This window comes from Idiotropiscis lumnitzeri, unplaced genomic scaffold, assembly GCF_059441095.1.
Source record: "Idiotropiscis lumnitzeri isolate Australia: NSW breed Sydney's pygmy pipehorse unplaced genomic scaffold, RoL_Ilum_1.0 HiC_scaffold_127, whole genome shotgun sequence".
Taxonomy (NCBI): Eukaryota; Metazoa; Chordata; class Actinopteri; order Syngnathiformes; family Syngnathidae; genus Idiotropiscis; species Idiotropiscis lumnitzeri.
Window position 1 is genome coordinate 54,975 of NW_028283665.1, and position 20,853 is coordinate 75,827.

A 20,853-nucleotide genomic window follows, 5' to 3' on the forward strand; every position below is an offset into this window, starting at 1 on the left:
AATAACTAATTTGGTGGCCGTGTTGCGGCTGCGATTTAACTGGACAGCCGCTTGTGTGTCTCTTTTACTTGTATGCTTGTGTGGAACAGAGAGGTCCCCAAACGTACTATCTTTCTCCCGTTACTGGTGCGAAGTCGAACAATTGCCCCCTCCTCCCCATTCACCGATCACTTGTCGTTTCAAGAAAAAACATATCATGACGAGATATAAGTTATCATGAGTTCTTGGCCGCATAATGGATTGAAAAATCTTAACCAGTTTCTCTTTTTTGCTCTTGATAACTACGTTCGCTGTTACGGTGGTGTGTGCTGTGTTAAAAACAAGCACTCCCTTTTCGACCGCTCACCTGCTTATCGGCAAATTCGCTCGACTAACCACAAGCATCGAGAGTACAGGACATTGGGCTCAAGCTGCCGGGCATTCAAGAGAAATGGTAAGTGTTTTATTTTTGTATTCCCTTTTTACTTGCCTTCAATTTTCACACGGGAGTTCGAGCAATGTAAAATGAGCTAACTTTGTGTCAGTGTGGTGGAACTTCTCCAGGATGGTTGCCGCATATTTAATGCTAAGTTATTTGTTAATAAGCGGCCTGTACACGCGCCAGCGTCGAGTAAAACAGTTGAATCCATTAATTTGGTTTATTGTTTTTGTGAAATACACGTTATAATGAAGCTTCTAAAGTCTGTGTAAAGTAGAATGCACGATGAGTGCGAAAGAGAAAGAAGCAGAGGACAGGATGATGATGGATGATGATGATTAGTTCATCTTCCTTCCATTGTCATGCGGTTTACTTTTTTTTTTTTACATGCGTCATTGTACTTTTTTAGTATAGGCCTGTTTCGCGTAGGTGCTCTAGATATTGTTCATTGAGATACGGTATATTTTGGTAAAAGCCACCTTATGACACAATAAATTATTTGATTTTTAGTCTGTTAAAACTGAATGACCAAACTGATTAATATGATAGCCCAATGGTTGTGTAAGCCAGGGGTTAAAACTATACACTGCAAATATTGGGGAGTGATATTTACTTGAAAAACTTGACAAGTTTTTTTTCAAGTAAATATTACTACAAATTATGCTATATGTGAAGTGTAGTGAGTTTAACACTCCTGGTAAGCAACACTTAAAATGTCTGAGGCTGTAAAGTGAAAGTAGTTCTGTGATCTGATGATCTTTGATTGTGTCACTGTTTACAGGAGGAAGGCACAGATTTCTTTTCCAGTGGTGACACTTTTGACGGCGCAGGTGAGTTGGGGGACGAAGGGGTGGTGGGGGCTTAGTGGTGGGGTAAATCTAATTTGTGTCAGGATAGGCCAGTAATCAATATCACTACAAAATGCGTTTGATAAACTGTTCAATTAATCAAAATCAGGAATAAATCACAGATCCCTGCATTCTCCGTGCTGTAGGCAGAATCTACAGCAGGGGTATTCAATTAAAAGTCACAGAGGCCCACTACTAAAATTTCTTCCAATCAAAAGGTTCGAATCAAAGTCCTACTTCCCTTATTGTCTAGCCCAGTGCTTCTCAATTATATCCTGTCACGCCCCTCCTACCAAGAAGAAAACAATTCGCGCCCCCCCACCAATTTTTTTTTTACATTTTGTACTAATGTGCATGTTCTTTGTATGTTGATGTTAGATTGTCAATACAATATCCCTTAACAAAGCTAAATTGATAAGAAATATAAATTTTAGGACTATTATTGTGAGGAGTTCAAAATACAGTACTCTGTTGTGCAAATATTGATGAGATGATAAATATTTAGTTTTTTTTTTTTTTTTTTTTTTTACCAAACCAAACACAGTTATTAAAATGTACATAATATAGAAAAGACAAAAATTAGAGTCAAAGGGCTCAAACTCGTGTTGTTTGAGATCGCCTTTTTCGGTCCTAAAACAATGCATCATTCAGCCATACCACGGCGGAAAAAAAGCATCCTCAGGGTCCCACGTGCCCCCCTCAGCATGGGCGCGCCCCACAATTTGAGAATCACTGGTCTAGCCTATGTTCACATTTTTATATAGTTTTAATATTTAGAGTAATTTTAAATAGAGCACACTTATATACTAAATATTTAACAATGTTACCATTAAACACATTTCCCAGTCAAATAAATATAAGGGGTTTATTTCACATTCAAGAAAATGTAAGCGGCTCCAGGTTAAAGGATTTAAGGGCGACACTTGCAGATAAAAAAAAGGAAAATATCTCCTGCAGAAATAAATCAACTGCTGAGCATTGAGTTAATGTCTTTTCCCGTTTTTTTCCTGAAATCAAAGAGTTGTCCGCCTAAAAAAAGGGAAGGCTTAGAATTTGGTTGATTATTTCACATACCTGGTCTTTGTGTTTTCCTTTAAATAATTTTTGTTAGCCGCATTTTAGCACTCCTTCGCAACTGCCCTGACTGAACTTTTTTTTTTTTTTAATGTTTGCCCAAAATCCATGAATGATACTTTTAGTGAACATTCGTTTGCATGCCGCTGGCTGTAAACGAAAATGGAAAATGTAAAAATCCGCAAGACTGCACTCAAAGTTCGATGTTTTTGCGTGCTCTCTCCTCAGACTTCAGCAGACAACTTTGAGCAAAAGAGCAGTGCCTTGTTTCGTAGTGGCACTTCGTGTTGGTGCGACGGTTTCGGAGCAAATGACGCACACTGGTTTTAAACCGGCTGAAGCCAGAATGAACATCAATTTCTCCGTCCATTCATTTTTAAAACAACACGCATCGACCTTGCTAACTTTTGAGCAAGCACTCTCTTCATGTCTGCTGCACATTTGGCAGTGGATCAGAAACAAAAGATTTGATTGGCTCAAATCAGTGACGCATTTACCGTAATAGAAGCGACCACATTTGCGAATGTAGCCTGAAACAAAATTCTGTTCGTGTACATTTATCATAAATTGGTCATGGGTCCAGTCCGAACCATCAGTCAGTCCGCATCCGGACCGAGGTCCGCCATTTGGTTATGCCTGATCTACAGTATGGTGTTAGATTTGTGTCACAATTACCCGCACGTAAGAGGAACTTTATTTTGTCCTGCATTAGTCAGGACTTTCAACAACATCATCAGGACTGGACTCTCTTGCAGTCCACTTTCTTTGAGAACCACCAAGTTTGACATTGTGGAATTCCTTATTCCAGGCCTTTTTACAGCCTTTTTGCATCTTTCTGCTATAGCTGGAAAACGTTCACTTCAGAATCTTTCTTGTTTCTCTGTTTGACTTTTATTTCCGCTGTCTTTTCCCTGCGGTGCTTTTCCCTCGTTCATATTTCTTAGCTTCACTTTTGGAGCCAAGGAGGTAGTGGCGATCTGAAGAGCCCATTTTCATACAGTCTTTATTCTTGCACATGTACTGGTCTTTACACCCACCACCATGGACGTGCCTCTCAAGGCACATACATCATTCCGTTTCGCAATACCTTCTTTTTGGGCATGTCTTCAGACCTTAAACATTTTCAGTAGGATCTTGTCATGGTGTTTGTGATTCTCATCTCCACAAACAACACAATCATTTATGGATTTAGTCGCAGCATTTTTTGTGTGTGTTAGTTTGTTATCCATCTTGTCAGAGCTTTTATGTGCTTTTGAGATGCTCAAGTCTCTTGAGGTTATCCTATTGCTCATTCAGAAATGCAAGATAATAATCAAAATGATTGACTTACGTGACACTATTTTTTCGATTGACCATAAAGACAAGCTTTGCTTTCTTCACAAATTCAGGAAGCTTGTTATTGATGGCTTTTACCACAAGTGGGTTCTTCATCGCGCAAGGGCTTTCTCCAATGTTTGAATTACCTCAACCATATTCCTTGAGAATCTGACAGAAAACTACAACAAATAAAATAATGTAACAGATGGAATTGAGCCAAACTTATCCTTTTACTGAGTGACCTTTGTTCCAAGTAGTTGTGCATCTTCAGTGAAAGATGTTTCGTGTACTTAGCATGGCTGATCATGGCTTTATGTATTTTTATTGTCTCGGATGCGCTAACTCTAATAATTTTCATGGTGAGGTGAAAGTTTATAATAAAGGCACATGGCTGCTGTTAGCTCATTAGGAACCTGGTTAATGCTCTTCTCTCATGTGATTTCGTTGCAGTTGCTGATGTAATGGATAGCTGTCATGTTGAACAGAACGTAAAGGTAGGATATGTTATATTTGAGATCTTAAAATGGAAAGTGGAAATTAAAACATGAAAATTTTTTAATGAGGTCTCCCCGGCAACATTTTTTTCATGTTATTCTGTTTTGGTTTAATTTTTGTTTTAACAGAGAAAAAGACAGACTTACTTACATTGCCTTTGGCTCTCAATTGGCTTTCAACCTTATTTTTGTAATGTAATCTAATTTAATTTCAACACATGGGGAAAACCTTACATTTGTCCAGCTGAGCAACACACTCACATTCCTTAATATTCAGCGAGCCTTTTTCTTTGCTAACTTGCATAATAATCTCTTTATACTGATTGTTTATGGACAAGTGTAACATTAATTTACATCTCTCTCTCTCTCTCTCTCTCTCTGTCTGGGGCTGAATGATTTTAGGAAAAACTTGTCATTTTTCTGACAGATATTACGATTGCGATTTTCTGCATAATGTACAGTGACATTTACAGACATTACAGAGCATGCCATTATACCAGTAAAAACAATAAAAGCTATTACTGTAATAATGCAAAGACACTTCAGAGATTTCGTGAGCAGGGCCGTTTTTTCCAAGTTTTTAAAAAATAGTTTTATAAATTTGTATTTTTGTATTTATGTGTAATTGTGTATTTGAAATGTATTTTTTAAAGCCCAAATTGTTTTACATTTTGTACTAATGTACATTTTCTTTGTACATAAATGTCAGATTATGTCAATGAAATCATTGTCCCTTTAGCAAAGCAAAATTGCTTAAAATATATACATTTGAGACCTATTATTGTGTAGATCTCAAAACCCAATACTCTATGGTGCAAATATTATTGATGAGATTATAAATATTTACTATACGTTTGACATCGGACCTCTTCGTCATGATTAAGTCATCCGTTTACGTGTTCCGGTCGCAGAGCGTCTGCTATATTGCTATTATAGCCGTCATCTTATTGTGTCTATGCCTAGATACGTACTGATTGCAAGATAACATTTATGTTAATTGCTGCCGGCTTTCCACCCTAACGCGTTTCTAACCAGACTTCTGTGAAAAGTCGACTGTACAACTAACGCTATACTTTGCTTTTTGTTTGCCGCCTCTGAGAAAACGCTACGTGTTAGAGCGGTCGTTTATTTGTCATTATACAGCTTGATGCTGCTGCTGTGCACGGACTTTCTTATAGTACAAATAAAGTCCATAGTCCAGCGGCGCAAGATAGCTTGGCGCTGCGCACTCAAGCAGGGGGGAAAGAAATAACTTTCGGGGCTTCGGACAACAGCACAAGGCTTTTGTTTCTTTTTTTTTTTTTTTCTTTTTTTTTTTTTGTGATCTGCTTCGTGAATGTGTGACGCAAACCGCAGCTTTGACGATCTCGATATTGCGTTGTCTGAGATTTCGGTCCCAAAACGATAAATCGTTCAGCCCTTTATCTCCCCATCCATCCATTTTTTTTCCCCATTGATTGCGGTTTATCTTCTCTTCCACAAGTTAACGAGCCCCAAAAGGTTTTTACATATTTATATTTAATTATTATTAATTTTAAATAGTAATACTATAATGTTAAATTATACAATACAACTTTATATAGTTTCACAACAGCGCAAGCTGTAACATAGCCTGTTATGTATATATAATAACATCTGGTGTATTGTCTGTTATACTTTCAAAATGCTTGAACTAAAATTCTAATAATTCCCTTTACAATTTTGGCAGTTGCAGGATGAAATAGTGGTTCCGCCCTTAACACGAGAAGAGAGTGTATTTGTAAGTATAGCTCCTATGTTCTTCAGAACATGCTTGTATTTGTAATTGTCAGATTTAAATGGAAGTCACAGGAGTCAAATTTTGTTTTGTATTGTCCTTTTTGTATTGTCAGCTTAATAAATTATTCTATTTTAGGGAAGACTTGTGATGTGAAGTTGCATCTGTTTTGATTCTTATGTCTCTGTCCTGTTGTAGTTGACCAAAGGAATGCTGGAGGACAACTCTGAAGTGTCACTTTCCAATGACAGCAGTGGGGATGAGTATGTACCAGCATCATCAGAGGCCAATTCTGACGAATCATCAGAACAAAGCAGAGATGAAAAAATACATTCCAGGGAAGAAGACTCTTATGAACCCCAGCTAAAAACAGGGACGCACGACAATCTGACGTTGTTTTCTAGCAACAAAGAGGATTTAGGGGTATCAAGATTGAAAATTAAGAAAAGACACAAAAAGAGCGACAAGAGATGCTCAAGTTTGAGTGAAGATGAAGATTCTAATGATGGAAGACTGAAGACAAAAAAAAGGCGCAAGAGTGACAAGAGATATTCAAGTCTAAGAGTGAAGACCAAAATAAGACCCCAAAAGCGTGATAAGAGTTGCTTAAGTGTGAGTGAAGAAGACAATTCAGGTGAATCAAGACTGAAGACCAAAAAAAGACAGAAAAAGAGTGACAAGAGAATCAAAATTTCTCGAGTAGAAGACGACACAGATGACTCTATGTTTGAAAGAAGAAAGAAAAAGACTTACACTAGATTTAAAACATCCTATCATAAGGCACGGTCTGATAAAAAGTGTGATTCTCCTGTTGTAGCTAATGTTACAAAAGTAGATGGATCTAAAAAATACCACCAGAAGAAAAACTACTGCCTTTACTGCAGGGAACCACAATCAAAAATTGCACGACACTTGGAACGGAAACATAAGGATAAAAGTGAAGTTGCCAATGCAGTGATATATCCCAAAAAGTCGAAGGAAAGGAGAAATCTGCTGGATCTCCTTCGCAAGCAGGGAAATCGAGCACAAAACATTGATGCACTCACGAAAGGAGAAGGGACACTGGTAGCTTGTAGACAACAAAGTGAAGGCAAGAGCAATCCAAAGGACTATCAGCATTGTTTTGCATGCTTTGGGTACTTCAAGCGCAAGTCTATGTGGAAGCATGCGAAACGGTGCGTGCTTGCACAAAGTGTTCGCAGAACATTACCGGGGAAAACAAGAATACAATCACTGTGTGCTTCTGCTCAACCAGCACCTAAAGATGTGAGCACGAAAGTATGGGCCCTAGTGAATAAGATGACTCAAGATGAAATAACCCTTGCTATTAAAGGTGATAAATACATCATGAAAGTCGGAGAAAAAATGTACAACAAGCACCGTGAAACTGCTTCCCAGCACGACAACATCCGCCAAATTATGCGAGGACTGGGGAGACTTGTGATTTTCGGAAGGACAGTGACCCCTCTAAAAACACTGGAGGATTATATTAATCCACAACACTTTGAACATGTAATTCGAGCTGTGAAATTAGTAGCTGGCTTTGATGATCAGATCAATACATTTGAGAAACCCACACTAGCTACAAAGCTAGGGCAAAGCATCCAGAGGGTTGCAGACATTATGGAGGCTGTAGCCCTCTCAACACAAAACAACGAAAAGAGGCAGGTGGTCGAAGAGTTTAGGCGTATGTACAGTCTAACCTGGAACGAAATGATTTCTTCTGCTGCGTACCGCACACTGGAGGAGAAGAAGTGGAACAAACCGAAGCTCATACCATTAGCAGAGGATGTCAAAAAAATGCACATGCACATGGCGGACAAGCAAAAACAATATCACCAGCAATTATTGTACGAAAAAAACTCAAGGAATTGGAGCAATCTTGTTAAAGTTATATTAGCACAGATAATCTTTTTCAACAGAAGGCGCGAAGGTGAAGTCTCGAAGATGAGCTTAGAAGTATTTATCACACGGGATAAGTCAACATTTAATGAGGATGTTGGAGACGCCCTGACTGGACTGGAAAAAAAGCTTTGCCAACATTTTGAGCGTGTAGAAATTCGTGGGAAGCGCGGCAGGAAGGTGCCTATTATCTTAACTCCTGCTATGGTGCAGTCTCTCGAGCTACTTGTTGAGGAGCGAAGCTCATGTGGTGTTGGTGAAAATATGTATTTGTTTGCTAGACCAGGGTTTGGAACAAGACTTCGTGGGTCTGACTGTATCCGGGAGTTGGCTAAAAACTGTGGGGCCCAAAGTCCTGCAACTCTGTCTTCCACTAAACTGAGAAAACAAGTGGCCACTCTTTCAAGAGTACTCAATCTCAATGACACTGAACAAGATCTTTTGGCAGACTTTCTAGGACATGACATCAGGGTGCACAGAAAATTTTATCGCCTCCCCGAAGGAACTTTGCAATTGGCAAAGATAAGCAAGGTCTTGATGGCCTGTGAACAGGGCAGACTAGGAGAATTTAAGGGAAAAAGCCTGGATCAAATCGTGATTTGCCCCAATGGTAAGAAAATTATTCTAAGGATAAGATGCCTTTCCACCTCTATAATTTAAATTCACTGGTATTTGACTTAATCTGCCTTTGTTTGTCACCATAAAGACCAAACTGACATAATGCAAGAAAGCTCTTCATCTCAAGATGATGATCTTGGTGCTGCAGCAGATATGTCAGGTATTCTTCTGATTTGTGTGCCAGACAAGAAATTTCTTTTGTAAATTAAAGTTATGTTTCATTGACGGTCGGTTTGCATGTAAAAATAACATCAGTGCCAAATTGAATGTTTGCCAGGAGGGGAACAGGTTAATCAGAAGAAGAAATGTGCTTCAAAACAGAGGCGGCTTGCACAGAAGCAAGGCTCAGCAGGTAAGAATTTTGCATGTTGATTACGTGTCCTGATGGTCGCTAACTAATATGTCAGTCAAATATGTCCGTCAGCTCTATTAACAGTAATGTTGCTGTATAACTTTCACCAACAGATAGGTGGTGAATGTTCCTGATCTAGTGATGCCCAATGGGCTGATAAACGGAACCAATATATCTTGAGAATTTCTGCCATGTTTTCTCTGCCTATGAGGTGTCAGTAGGCTAGACAAGCTATCTACATCATTTTGCTCCTGATTACTATTTTCCAGGGGAGGATCCTGGAAAAGGTGCTTCAAAGCAACAGCTTGGACAGAATCAAGGCTCTGGTGGCTAGAATTTTGTTTTATGTGTCCTGTGTTTCGACATGAATTTTATTGCTTTGTTTTATGAATGTTTCTGTACAGTGACGCTGGATGGGCATACAATTACAAAAGTTGCAGAGGCTCATTCTTTCTCCGAGGTCATTTTCTATGAATGTTTTCCAGGCGGAGCTTCAGTTCTTCGACAAAAACAACAACCTGGAGAAGAACAGCATTCAGGTGTGTGAAACATGGCTTTGACTTTTACATTTATGTCACTGGCTCACCAAACAATGAATATATTGAGCTGAAAATTGAGAATTTTGACTTGAAAATTAAAAAAAAAAAAAAAGCGACTCGCAAAAAAGAGCCCTCTTGCAACGAGCTAGGGCAATGTTACTCAAGTAGTGTTGCCCAATGGGTGGATAAATTGTACCAGAATGAAAATATTAACTCATGCCTTGTTTTCACCACTTAATGATATGACAATAGGCTAGTGATGCATTGTAAATGATTTTATTTCCCATGAATATTTTCCAGGAGAGGAACCTCCACCTCAGGATAAGAAAGGTGGACAACTTGGACAGAAGCGAGGATCACGAGGTAAGAATGTCCTATCATTTTTAGGTCTCCTGTGCCTTGTACATGTAAATTAAATTATTGTTGTAGAAGTTTCTAGACACTGTAACTGAATAGCAAGAGGGAAACAAAATGCTCATTTACCCTTTTCATGCCAGACACAAGTTACTACGTCCAGTCTCTTCTGCTCGGCAGGGATAGTTACTCATTGCATTGCCTTTGCCTTACAAATAGTGTTAAGATGTGAAAATAACCTCCTGATGTTTCATGGAGACACCCCTAAAGATAATGTTACGTCATTGCCGTTTATGTGGTGACTACAGTTATGACAAATGTGCACTTTTTGCTTTGTTTCAAGTGGAATTAAATTAAAGATAAATATAAAGCCAATACCGTGACTCATTACAACTTTGCAGATTCACGGACAATCAAACAGTTGTCTATGCCTGCGTGAAGCGAATCAGTAAAATCAAGGATGTACATATGTGAGCCGGCTGTTCAGATTGTGGTTGCTTTGCAAAAAATCCAATAGGACCACATATAAAAGCAACCCAGGTTGGATTTGAAAAAAATCTTAATCAGACTATCACAAAAAACAAGATGCAGGTCATATATGGGCAAAAAAAAAACATCCAATCCGGATTGCATTTCTCTTCAATGTGAACCTAGTCAAACAGAACAGTCCAGTTGCAATTGATTCAATGCCTTCAGAATAAAATGACCTGCATGAATGAGAATATTCACAGGCAATGACCTGCAGATCACCCTGAGTTGACGTAAACTCCTCTTGTAGTTACCTAGTTAATCTGAGTAAAAGAACTTAAGAAGAAAAATAAGATGATAGCCTAAAGCTGGTGTGGTAGGAAAAGACAACAACAAAAAATGTAAATGAAATCGTACTGCACAAGTGAACAGTTCAACACCTAATTAACATGAAGTGAATTTTCCTTTCCTTTCCTCACCTTCCAAATGGAATGCCTTGTCTGTTTTTTTAATGATTAATTCAGAATCCTCTTTTGCTGGTAGCATCAACAACAAATGTGTCGGCTGTGATTTGTTTGAGAACAAAAAGAAGCTATCAATAAGGATAAATGTATTGTGATGTATTTATTTTATATATTATAAAATATATATTTTTTGTAATATCGTCGCAGCCCCGATTATATTCACTGACAACCTATTCAGGTCAACCCAAGTTCTTGGAAAACAATAGGCACAGAGACTACACCTATTGGGCAGGGAGGAAAGTCAAGAATGTCTTTAATTTCCAAAGTATCTGTGCTTTAAGTGTTTTTACTCTCTTTTCAAGGTACGAATCGACCCAAACGAAAGTGGTCAACTGAAGAGGTTAAGGCTGTTGAACACTCTTTGATGGACTTTATACGCACGGGTAAGACCCCGGGAAAAGCAGACTGCGAGAGATGCATCGCAGCTTCCCCGGGAGCCCTTGCTGAGAGGGACTGGAAGGCCGTTAAATTCTATGTCCACAACAGGATTGTTTCTGATCAGAGGCTATAGACACAGGTCACCACTACTTTCTCGCTGTATAATGTGCTGCACACACTGTATAATGTATATATTTATTACGTATAATAAATGACATCCTTTGATGACATAATAAGTCGGTAGGAGAAACTGCAGACTTGTCTCAAATTTGATCTATTTACTTCATTTATTATTTTTATTATTCATATTATATTATTCTTTTATTTAGTGGTTGCTCTTTTGTAACTTATTTTAAAAAAACAGGTGTAAGTGTCATCATACCGTCGACATCAATAGGATAGTTAATTTAGTTTAATTTAGATCCAACATATGGCTTACTTTAAAGAGAATTGAGCTTTAAGCCCCTCACTGCGCGGCTAACATTTGCAACTTGAGCAGCAAACGTTTGCTTTTGCTGTTGAAGGAAGCAAAATGCTTGTTCATGTCAGGGTTTATTTAACATTTGCCAAATGTGGTACTGTTAAAATACATTGTCCACACCCAAGTTGAGAGATGTATTTAATTCTGGTGATGCCAAGGAAGTGTTGTCCAAAAAAGGTAGGTATTTATTTGGGGGTTTTAAAGGTTATATTCTTAGGTAATATTGTGACACTGTTAATAAATATATATCTATTTATCTATCTATCTATATATATATTAATTCGGGGATGTCTCATTTGTTCCTATGATGTCTAAAAAAGGTGGTCTTAAAAAGGTAGGCATTTTTTGGGGGGGTGGTCTTAAAAAGGTAGGCATTTTTTTTGGGGTGGTCTTAAAAAGGTAGGCATTTTATGGGTAGTCTTAAAAAGGCAAAATCTAATGTTATATTGTGATACAATTAAAATAGATTTTTTTCCAAGTTCAAGGATGCCTTTCATTTGTTCCTGTGATGTCTAGAAAGGGTGGTCCTGGAAAGTAGGCATTTTATGGGTGGTCTTAAGAAGGTAACAAATGCAAGAAGGGGTGTGTGTGTGGGGGGGGGGGTGCGTGTGTGTGTGGGTGTTTGTCTTTGCACTATTGTGAGGACCAGTATCTGACAGCACAATCATAGCGTGGGGAGCCAAAACCTGGTCCCCACGAATTTAACCATTGATTTAGTCATAAAATGACCTAAGAAGTGTCCTGTCAAATTTTCAAAGGTAGCCCCAAGATGCACAAAAACCAACATTTTTGTGTATAACTGTGTTTGCTCTATGCTGCTCCTAGTGGCCGAAAATGGTACTGCACCCACACACAAAACACACGCTTACACACACAAAAAAATCAGTTCTTAATACAATGCGGGGACACCTTGCGCAAGATGGCTACAGCACACACAATAATTTAGGTTTTCATGCATTGTGGGTTCACCTTGAGCAAAATGGCTGCAACAGGAAGCGATCTACCTAACTCAAGATGGCAAAGTCATGGTTGAAGATGTGATTGAAATGTGAACCTTGAGCTCATCTAGATGATGGTCTAAGAGCTGTCAACATGGAGTACAATGCTACCAACAAAGTAAAAGGAGCCTTACGAAACATGTTCCTGCTGAAAGTGATAAACTGCACAATGTGATTAGTATGTCAAATCAAGTCAAATTCATTTGTATAGCCCTTAAGCTCACAAAGTCTCAAAGGGCTTCACATGCCCACAATCCACATCCCCTGATCTTAACCCCCTGGAGGGCAAGGAATAACTCAAAAGAAGTATGCAGGTACCAAAGGATGTTGGTTTTTTAAAAAAGATTACATTGACATTTACATACAATATTCACTACATGGTAATGAAAGCTGAAGAACAAGCTTATGCCTACCCCACCATACAAAATAGTACAGCAGGGGCATCCAAACCTTTTGCATCAAGAAACTCATGTTAACACAAAAAACAGAAATACTATGCAGTAGAAATAAATATGAAAATAAGAATCATCCCTACAGTACAGCTGTCTTCAATCTGAATTCATTCACTGTGGTGTTTGTAAATGCGTTTGTGATGTGTCTTTGCTTGTGTGAAGCACATTGTGCCTTGCGAATGAAATGTGCTTCATAAATTAAGCTGCCTTTCCTTACCGCTTGTTCTGGACTCCATAGAAAAATAAGTTTTTAATGTCAATGTTACATTACTGGGTAGATAAAAAAAATCCAATAAAATGGAAAATTTCAGTCAATAATGTTTGTGGTTTAAACTATTAATCCATCCATTCATCCATTTTCTACCACTTATCCTGGGATGGTTCATGGTGGCAACATCTTTAACGGGGAAGCCCAGACTTCCCTCTTCCCAGCTACTTCTTCAAACTCTTTCGGGGGATTCAAAGGTGTTAGCAGAGAAATTCCTCGGGCCCCCTGCCAGTGAGACAAGTACGGGATGCCTCACCAAGGAGGCGTCCCGGAGAAATCCTAAACAACTGCCCGAGGCTCCTCATCTGGCGCCTCTCAAGTTAGAGGAGGAGCAGATCGTCTCTGAGTCCCTCCTGGATGACCAAGCTTCTCACCCTATCTAAAAGGGATATGTGGAGGAAACTTATTTTGGCCGCTTATATCCAGGATCACATTCTTTCGATCACGACCCACATCTGGTGACCATAGCTGAGGGTAAGATTATAGATCGACCGGTCTATCGACAAGGACCAGAATTCCTGGAAGCATTTTGTTTGAGTTCGGCAAACTTCTCCCAAGCCTGAATTTTTGCTACGGCGACTGCCACAGGTGCATTTCGCTTGGCCAGCTGGTACCCGTCAGCTGTCTACAGACACCCACAGGATACACTCAGAAAGACACCTTCTCCAGCTTGTCGGCATCCCGCTCCACTGAGGTCCAACAGCGGGTTTGGGAATTGCTGAAATGACATCTACCACGACCACAGCTCAGATTGGATGCTTCAACAATTGACCCATGAATCATGGTCCACTCTGACTCAATGTCCCCCGATTCCTCCAGGACATGTTCAAAGTTCTGCTGTAGGTGGGAGTTGAAGCTCTTTCTGACAGGGGATTCTGTCAGAAGTTCCCAGCAAACCCTCACAATAGATTCGGGTTTGCCAGGTTGGACTGACGTCTCCCACAATCGTCAACGCACCACCAGGTGTTGATCAGTTGAAAGATCCGTCCCTCTCTTCACCCGAGTGTCCAAAACATGCAGTCGCAAATACGATAACCACAAAATTGATCATTGAACATGACATGACAGTCACAGAAGTCCAATGATTAAAAATTTTGTGGATCAGCACAAACAACATTCAGGACCCGCCCCCGAACTGAAGGCGGAGGGAGGCTTCACTCTCGTCCACTGGGATGAACGCCAATTTACAAGCACCAACCCAGGGGGAATAAACCCACACCTGCCCTGGAAATATCACATTGGGGAACTCCAGAGTGGAACAGAGTCCAAAACCCCTTGAGAGGACTGATACCAGAGCACACACTGTGTCTGGAGCCGAGTCCGACTCTGTCTGATTCTCAAATAGTGGGGGGGCGCGGTGCGATGCTGAGGGGGGGCGTGTGGGACCCTGGGGGACATGTTTTTTTGCATGGTTTTGGGACAGAAAAAGGCGATCTCAGACAACGCCAGTTTGAGCTCGTCAAAGCTGTTTGTGCCCCTAGTTCACGCAGTACTGGTTTTAAAAAAGTGTCGCCCTGTCACGCAGTACTGATTAAAAAAAAAAAGGGTCGCGCTGTCACGCAGCACTGATTAAAAAAAAAGTGAAGTGATTTCTTTCGCCGCTCCTTAAATGCCCCGCGCCAAGCTATCTTGCGCCGCAGCACAACGGACTTCATTGGAACTATATGTAAGTCCGCGCACAGCAGCAGCAACAAGCAACGTGATGGCAAATAAACAACACTGCAAACAAGTAGCGTTCTAAATGAGGAGGCAAGCAAGGAGGCGCTAAGCGCGCTAATCGCTAAAATGAATTGCTTCGATGGACGCTCGACTTTTAACAGAAGTCTGACTCGAACCGCGTTTGGGCGGAGAGCCAGCAGCTATGAACAGAAATGTTGCATTGCAACCATTAGTTATCGAAACAAAATAAGACAACGTCTACGTGAGCAATTTAGTAGATGCTCTCAGGCTGGACCACGGAAGTGGCTGACGTCATCACGACAAAGAGGTTCGACGTCAAACGTATTGTAAACAAAAAAAAACGTATATTATTAAAACTGTTGCTTTATGAAGAATTTTTGTTTAAAATCCCCCTTGCTCTTTTTGTCTTTTCTATATTATGTACGTATTAATAACTGTTTGATTTCTTAAAGTTAAAAAACAAAAACGTATAGTAAATATTTATCATCTCATCAATATTAGCACCACAGAGTACTGAGTTTCGAGATCCTCACAATAGTCGTTCTCAAAATGATATATTTTTTTTATCAATTTAGCTTTGTCAAGGTAAGATATTTTATTGACAATCTAACATTAAAATGCAAAGAACATCTACATTAGTACGAAATGTAAAAAAAATTGTGGTGGGGGGGGGGTGCGAATTGTTTTCTTCTTGGTAGGGGGGGCATGACAGGAAATAATTGAGAACCACTGGTCTAGTCACACACCAGCTCGGGTTCATTCCCTACCAGAGAAATGACATTCCATGTCCCCAGAGCTAGGCGCTTTATGTTGCAGGGGATTGGACTGCCTTTGACTGCCTCCTAGCTCAAAGGAAACCCAAATTCTTTGGTCCCGCCCACTGGTAGTGAGCCGAAGTCCTTGTATTAAATAATAAATAAATACATAAAATTAAAAAATTAATAAATTTAAAAAACTGACCGATCCACTGCTTGGGTTAGTTTGACCCACCTTGAGATCCGTTCCCACTCAGTGACAGTGTTTACAAGCCACTGCCACCAGGCCAGTGAACCCGACGTCCAGGCAGTGACAAAAAACATGATCAAATTACATTGCTCATCATAAGGTGTTTGTGAGATGCTCTTTGTATGTTTCCTCAATTAAGACCCGTTTTCCATTGGTGTATTTGAAAAAAGTGGTGAACCTGTTAAATTCACTACAAAACGTTAAGAAGATGAAAGTAATGTTTGAAGGAATATTATTTTTCTATCGACATGCCGGCGGGCGGGCACAGATAGAGAGTGATAAAGCAGCACCACCCGTGCGGGGCGTGCTGACGAAAAAGCAAGCGCTCCTCCTCTCGTCGCGTCCTTATTAAGTCAAGTCAAGTCAATTTTATTTGTATAGCCCTTAATCACAGACAGTCTCAAAGGGCTTTACATAGCCACAATCGACATCCCCAATCTTAACCCCCAGGAGGGAAAGGAAAAACTCACAAAACCTCATTAGGGGAAAAGTGAGAAACCTTGAGAAGGGACCACAGATGGGGGAATCCCCCTTCCAGGAGGACCAGGCTGCAATGGATGCCAACTGGGCAATATTTGACACATACAATGATGCTATGCAATAATAGATGAGATAATATAAGAGTCAATTGAATGAAGTGCTGCAGGAAGATGACTTCAGTGGAGTGGGTCCTCATCCAGGGCCGTAATATCCATGGCAGCATATCCGAAGATGAGCCTTCGATCTTGTACCAGTCAGTTGGTGTAAATTCAGTACAGCCACTTCCAAGTGAATCGCCATCACCTAATTCGGGGAATTGGGAACAGAAAAGAAAGAACAGAAATAGCAAACAGGCCAACAAGTAGTTCAATGAAGTGCTGAAATATAAGGAAATCAGAAAAGGCGCTGCATGAAGACGACTTCGGCAGAGCAGGTCCCTTCCCGGTTCGTCAGTGCCGTAATCTTCAAAGCATGTCCCCATCACCTAATTCCCAAGCAGGGGAAGGAGGGGGCAGAAAAGAGAAGAACCGGCAGTAAACAGGCCAACAAATAATTAAATTAGATGCTAAAGTATATAAATAAATTGATCAAATGTCGCGCTGCAGGAAGACGACATCACTGGAACAGGTGCATGCCCAGTTGGTCAATGCCTTAAACTTCCTAGTGGGTCACCGTCACCTAATCCCCCAGCCGGGGGAAAAGGGGGCACAAAAGAAAACAAAAGAAAAAAAAAGCGGCAGTAAACAGGCCAACAAATATTTCAGCTAAATGCACAAGAGCATAAATGAGTCTTTAATAGTGTTTTGAACATTTCTACTGAAGTGGCGCCTCTAATATCTGAGGGTAGTGCATTCCAAAGCATTGGTGCCCGAATAGAGAACGCTCTAGGACCTGCGGACTTCTTTTTGGCTCGCGGGATCACTAAAAGACCAGCATTTTGTGAGCGAAGGTTTCGGGACGGAACATATGGTACCACGAGGTCAACGAGATAAGGTGCTAAGCCGTGCAATATTTTAAAAGTAAGTAGCAGAACTTTAAAATCACATCTCAAGTGGACCGGAAGCCAATGCAAATTGGCTAATATGATCAAATTTTCTCGTCTTAGTTAAGAGTCTAGCTGCTGCATTTTGAACTAACTGCAGACTTTTAATACTCGACATGGGGAGACCCGAGAGCAAAGCGTTACAATAGTCGAGGCGAGACGTAACAAACGCATGGATTAAGATTTCCGCGTCACACGTTGATAGAATTGGGCGAATTTTAGCAATGTTACGCAGATGAAAAAAACGCAGTTCGAGTAATATTTTTAATGTGCATTTGAAATGACATAGTTGCGTCAAATATAACACCTGTTGTGCGCGCCTCCCAGCGAACACTGGGAGTCGCGGAGTGGACCCCAAAATTGCAGACACAGCAAGATGCGAGTTTACAAAGGTATTTATTGCTACAAATGGTATATATTTTCCAATCAATATAATCAATACAATCAGGGTGCCGACAACTAGAGAACTAAACGCGCTGGCGGAAAGGTCACGCCAGGAAAAAAGGAACTGACGGCAAAACAGAAATCGCTTGCAAAAGGCAAGGAACATAGAACTTAAATTGCTTACCGCTGAAGGGCAAGAGGGAGCCAAACGAACAAACGAGAAAACAAAGGAGAGTAGCCTTAGCTGGATATAAACGAGGGAACAAAAAGCGTCTACTGCAAATGCAGAGCGAGAACAAGGAGCGAGAACAAGGAGCGAGAACAAGGAGCGAGAACAAGGAGCGAGAACAAGGAGCGAGATCGAGAGGTACGAGATCGAGACGTGGGATCATGAGTCGTGAGCGATGAGCAATATTCCGACGCTGAGGAGTCCGTTCCCTTGGCTTAAGTAGCGTAGTAATCATGGTGTTGATCAGAGCCTGGTGCGCAACCGGTGGGCACGTCTGTTCCGCAAGGGCGGCACGGATCGAGGAGGTAAGGCTGGAGGGAAACGCCCATTCAGCTGGGAAAACAATAACAACAAGACAAGGCATGACAGGACGGATCATGACAACACCGAGTGTATATATAAGGGAAAAAACACATGAAAAAGGCTCAATAGTGAGCCACGCTGCTGTAAACAGGCAGCCACTCGCGCGGCGCCGGAACCGGAAAAGAAAAAAAATTAGAATACACATTACTGTGGCTGGATTTTCAAGCTTAATGTTGCGGGTAATGGAGTCACCTATCACTAAGGTGCGGGAGCCATGAGACCGAGGTGGAATGGAACTGCTATGTGTCTTAACAGGCTCACCGCGATTAGCAAGCCGTTTTCGGCCAATGCGAACCAGACTAGCAGGTTGGCTACAACCCGTGCTAACAGTCGTGTCCGCCACGTTTACGCTTACCACATTACTCTGCTCTAGCTGGCGGACACGTCCCTCTAGCAGGGAGAGTCTTTCCATGAGAATGGTGCAAGTGTTGCATGTGGTGGTGCACGAAACCATAGTTGCGTTTACTCGCCCGGTGGATAAAAGCGGAGGAAAAGATGTCGCGCCGAAAGTGACGTCCTGTCGCGCCGAGTGTTGCAATATTAGGACAGAAAAAAGACGCTGTTGAATTTGACCTATTCGCAGTTCGAGCAGGTGCTTAACGCTGGAGAATATCACCACTTCGAAGTTCAAACTGCTGTTGAAACGGATGGGTAAGTGTTTTTCGTTTGTTTTTATTCAAAACATGCCTCGAGTGCATTTGTTCATGGTTAGAGATAGTTGTGTGGAAAACACTATACAAAGTAGCACCATGGATGTGGGCCTACAACACTGGCCTAGCAAACATGTGCTCCTACATCGACATAATTGACGAGCTCCAGTTAAGCATTGAATAATTATAAAACGTCATGGTGCTTTTACTCATTTAAAGAACTAAACCGACGCGTATTGTCATCCGGTGGTCAGGTTTGCATTGAATGTGAGCACGAGGGACGCTAGCTTGTTGCGTTAGCTTTGCGGAGCTAACAGCTTGCACTTTTGTTATAGAACAACAGAATGCAAGTACCATGATAATTTCTGTCATTAATTTTTGTGTAAGACACGATGTTCACTGGTTAATTACATGATTCTTAAAGCAAAGGTTACTGTGAATGCAATTTTGGTAAGATTTTTGTAGTCACACTGCATAAATCTGTCTGTGTCTGTTGTTTAAACTTCAATATAAACTATTATGGTTGAAATCGTTAATTGGGATGGAGGGATTTATATTTTTTTTAATTTATAATTTATTTTTCTTACGCTGATATTGTTAAAACTCCATTTAGCCTATAGTATGAATAATTATCAACACAAAACTGTCTTTTTTCTTTATAGAATAAACAATGCCTTCCCTGAGATGCAGGAAGTCCCCAAAGCAGGATACTATTGAACATGCAGTCAAGGGTCTGGACAAGACTGCAGAGTTAGAAGCGAAGTATATAAACTCATTTAAAGGTATGATGTTAACGCTTTTGCTAAGATATATTATTGTTTTCTGATAACCAAGCTGACATCGTTTTTTAAGTGGTTATTTTACATTAAGAGTGTCTTGACCTTTTCTTTTGCCACAATTTGCCACTTTTGTCAGTTTCAAGTTATTTCAGTGAGCGTGAAACCTGATGGTAGGAGTTCTATCTAAATTAAGGCTGTACTTGATGACGCCCTCCGGCATTTTTATACCACAATAGACCGGTTAACAAGTCTGATTTTGATAGTCTAGTGTAAAGCACGTAATACGTCACAGACATCACGTGACGCGATCCAATATGACTGTGTACAGTGGATGTCATTGTTTTGAAACTAAATAAACTTAAAGTTTTTTTTTTTACGTAACCAGGTGCCATTGACATTTGTACTTTCAGTCCTAATACATACTGGCTAATGCAATGCTGGAAAATGAATTTTGGCTGGTCTGTTCCTTTAAAATCATAAAGAAGGGCTCTGCTCTATCCCTCACAAGAAGCAATGTTTCAAACCACCCTACATTAGTATAGTGGCCCAAATGAATACGATGACTCCTTATTTGTGTGCTTAAAAATATTACGAAGCTAACTTGATTTCCCTGTTAACTAGGTCGAGGAGTATTTACCAAGGCCCCTTTCAGGAAAGACGACTTTATTCTTTATTATGGAGTACAGAGGAAAATTGATAGATTCTGATGAATCTCAACGCAGGAAGATGGATGGAAGAGGCACTGTCTTTTTGTTTGACTTCCGCCGGCAAGAAAAAACTTGGAGGTGAGGCTAAGATTGAGATGTTATCTTATTTTTGTTTTTATTTAAAAAAATAAACACATACTCATCCCATAAGTGTTAGGGGAAAAATCATTCTCTAAGCAAAAATGTATAATTACTTTTATTCATGCGTTGAATCTTTACAAATGAAAATATAGACCTGAAGTCTCAAAGACAAGCTGTTAATAGGGTCTGATTCCAATAGTAATTTCTTGTAT

The 20,853-nt window shown here is 40.3% G+C and overlaps 1 protein-coding gene across 5 annotated transcripts; it reads left to right on the plus strand.

Annotated features, from left to right (window-relative positions):
• Positions 1–232: 232 nt before the first annotated feature.
• On the plus strand, positions 233–11,211 carry LOC148315099 (uncharacterized). Of its 5 annotated transcripts, none has more exons than XM_088287543.1 (8): positions 233–433; positions 1,200–1,248; positions 8,516–8,587; positions 8,705–8,779; positions 9,049–9,105; positions 9,184–9,318; positions 9,619–9,681; positions 10,967–11,211. In XM_088287543.1, exons 1-8 carry the CDS (start codon positions 431–433, stop codon positions 11,173–11,175), a joined length of 663 nt encoding a protein of 220 aa, XP_088143669.1. In that variant the 5' UTR covers positions 233–430; the 3' UTR covers positions 11,176–11,211. The 5 variants fall into 5 exon arrangements, with proteins under 5 accessions (XP_088143669.1, XP_088143671.1, XP_088143668.1 ...); XM_088287545.1 differs by having other exon boundaries at positions 397–433; positions 9,049–9,066; positions 9,265–9,318; positions 10,967–11,137; XM_088287542.1 differs by lacking the exons at positions 233–433; positions 1,200–1,248 and adding an exon at positions 6,421–8,419.
• Positions 11,212–20,853: the final 9,642 nt, after the last annotated feature.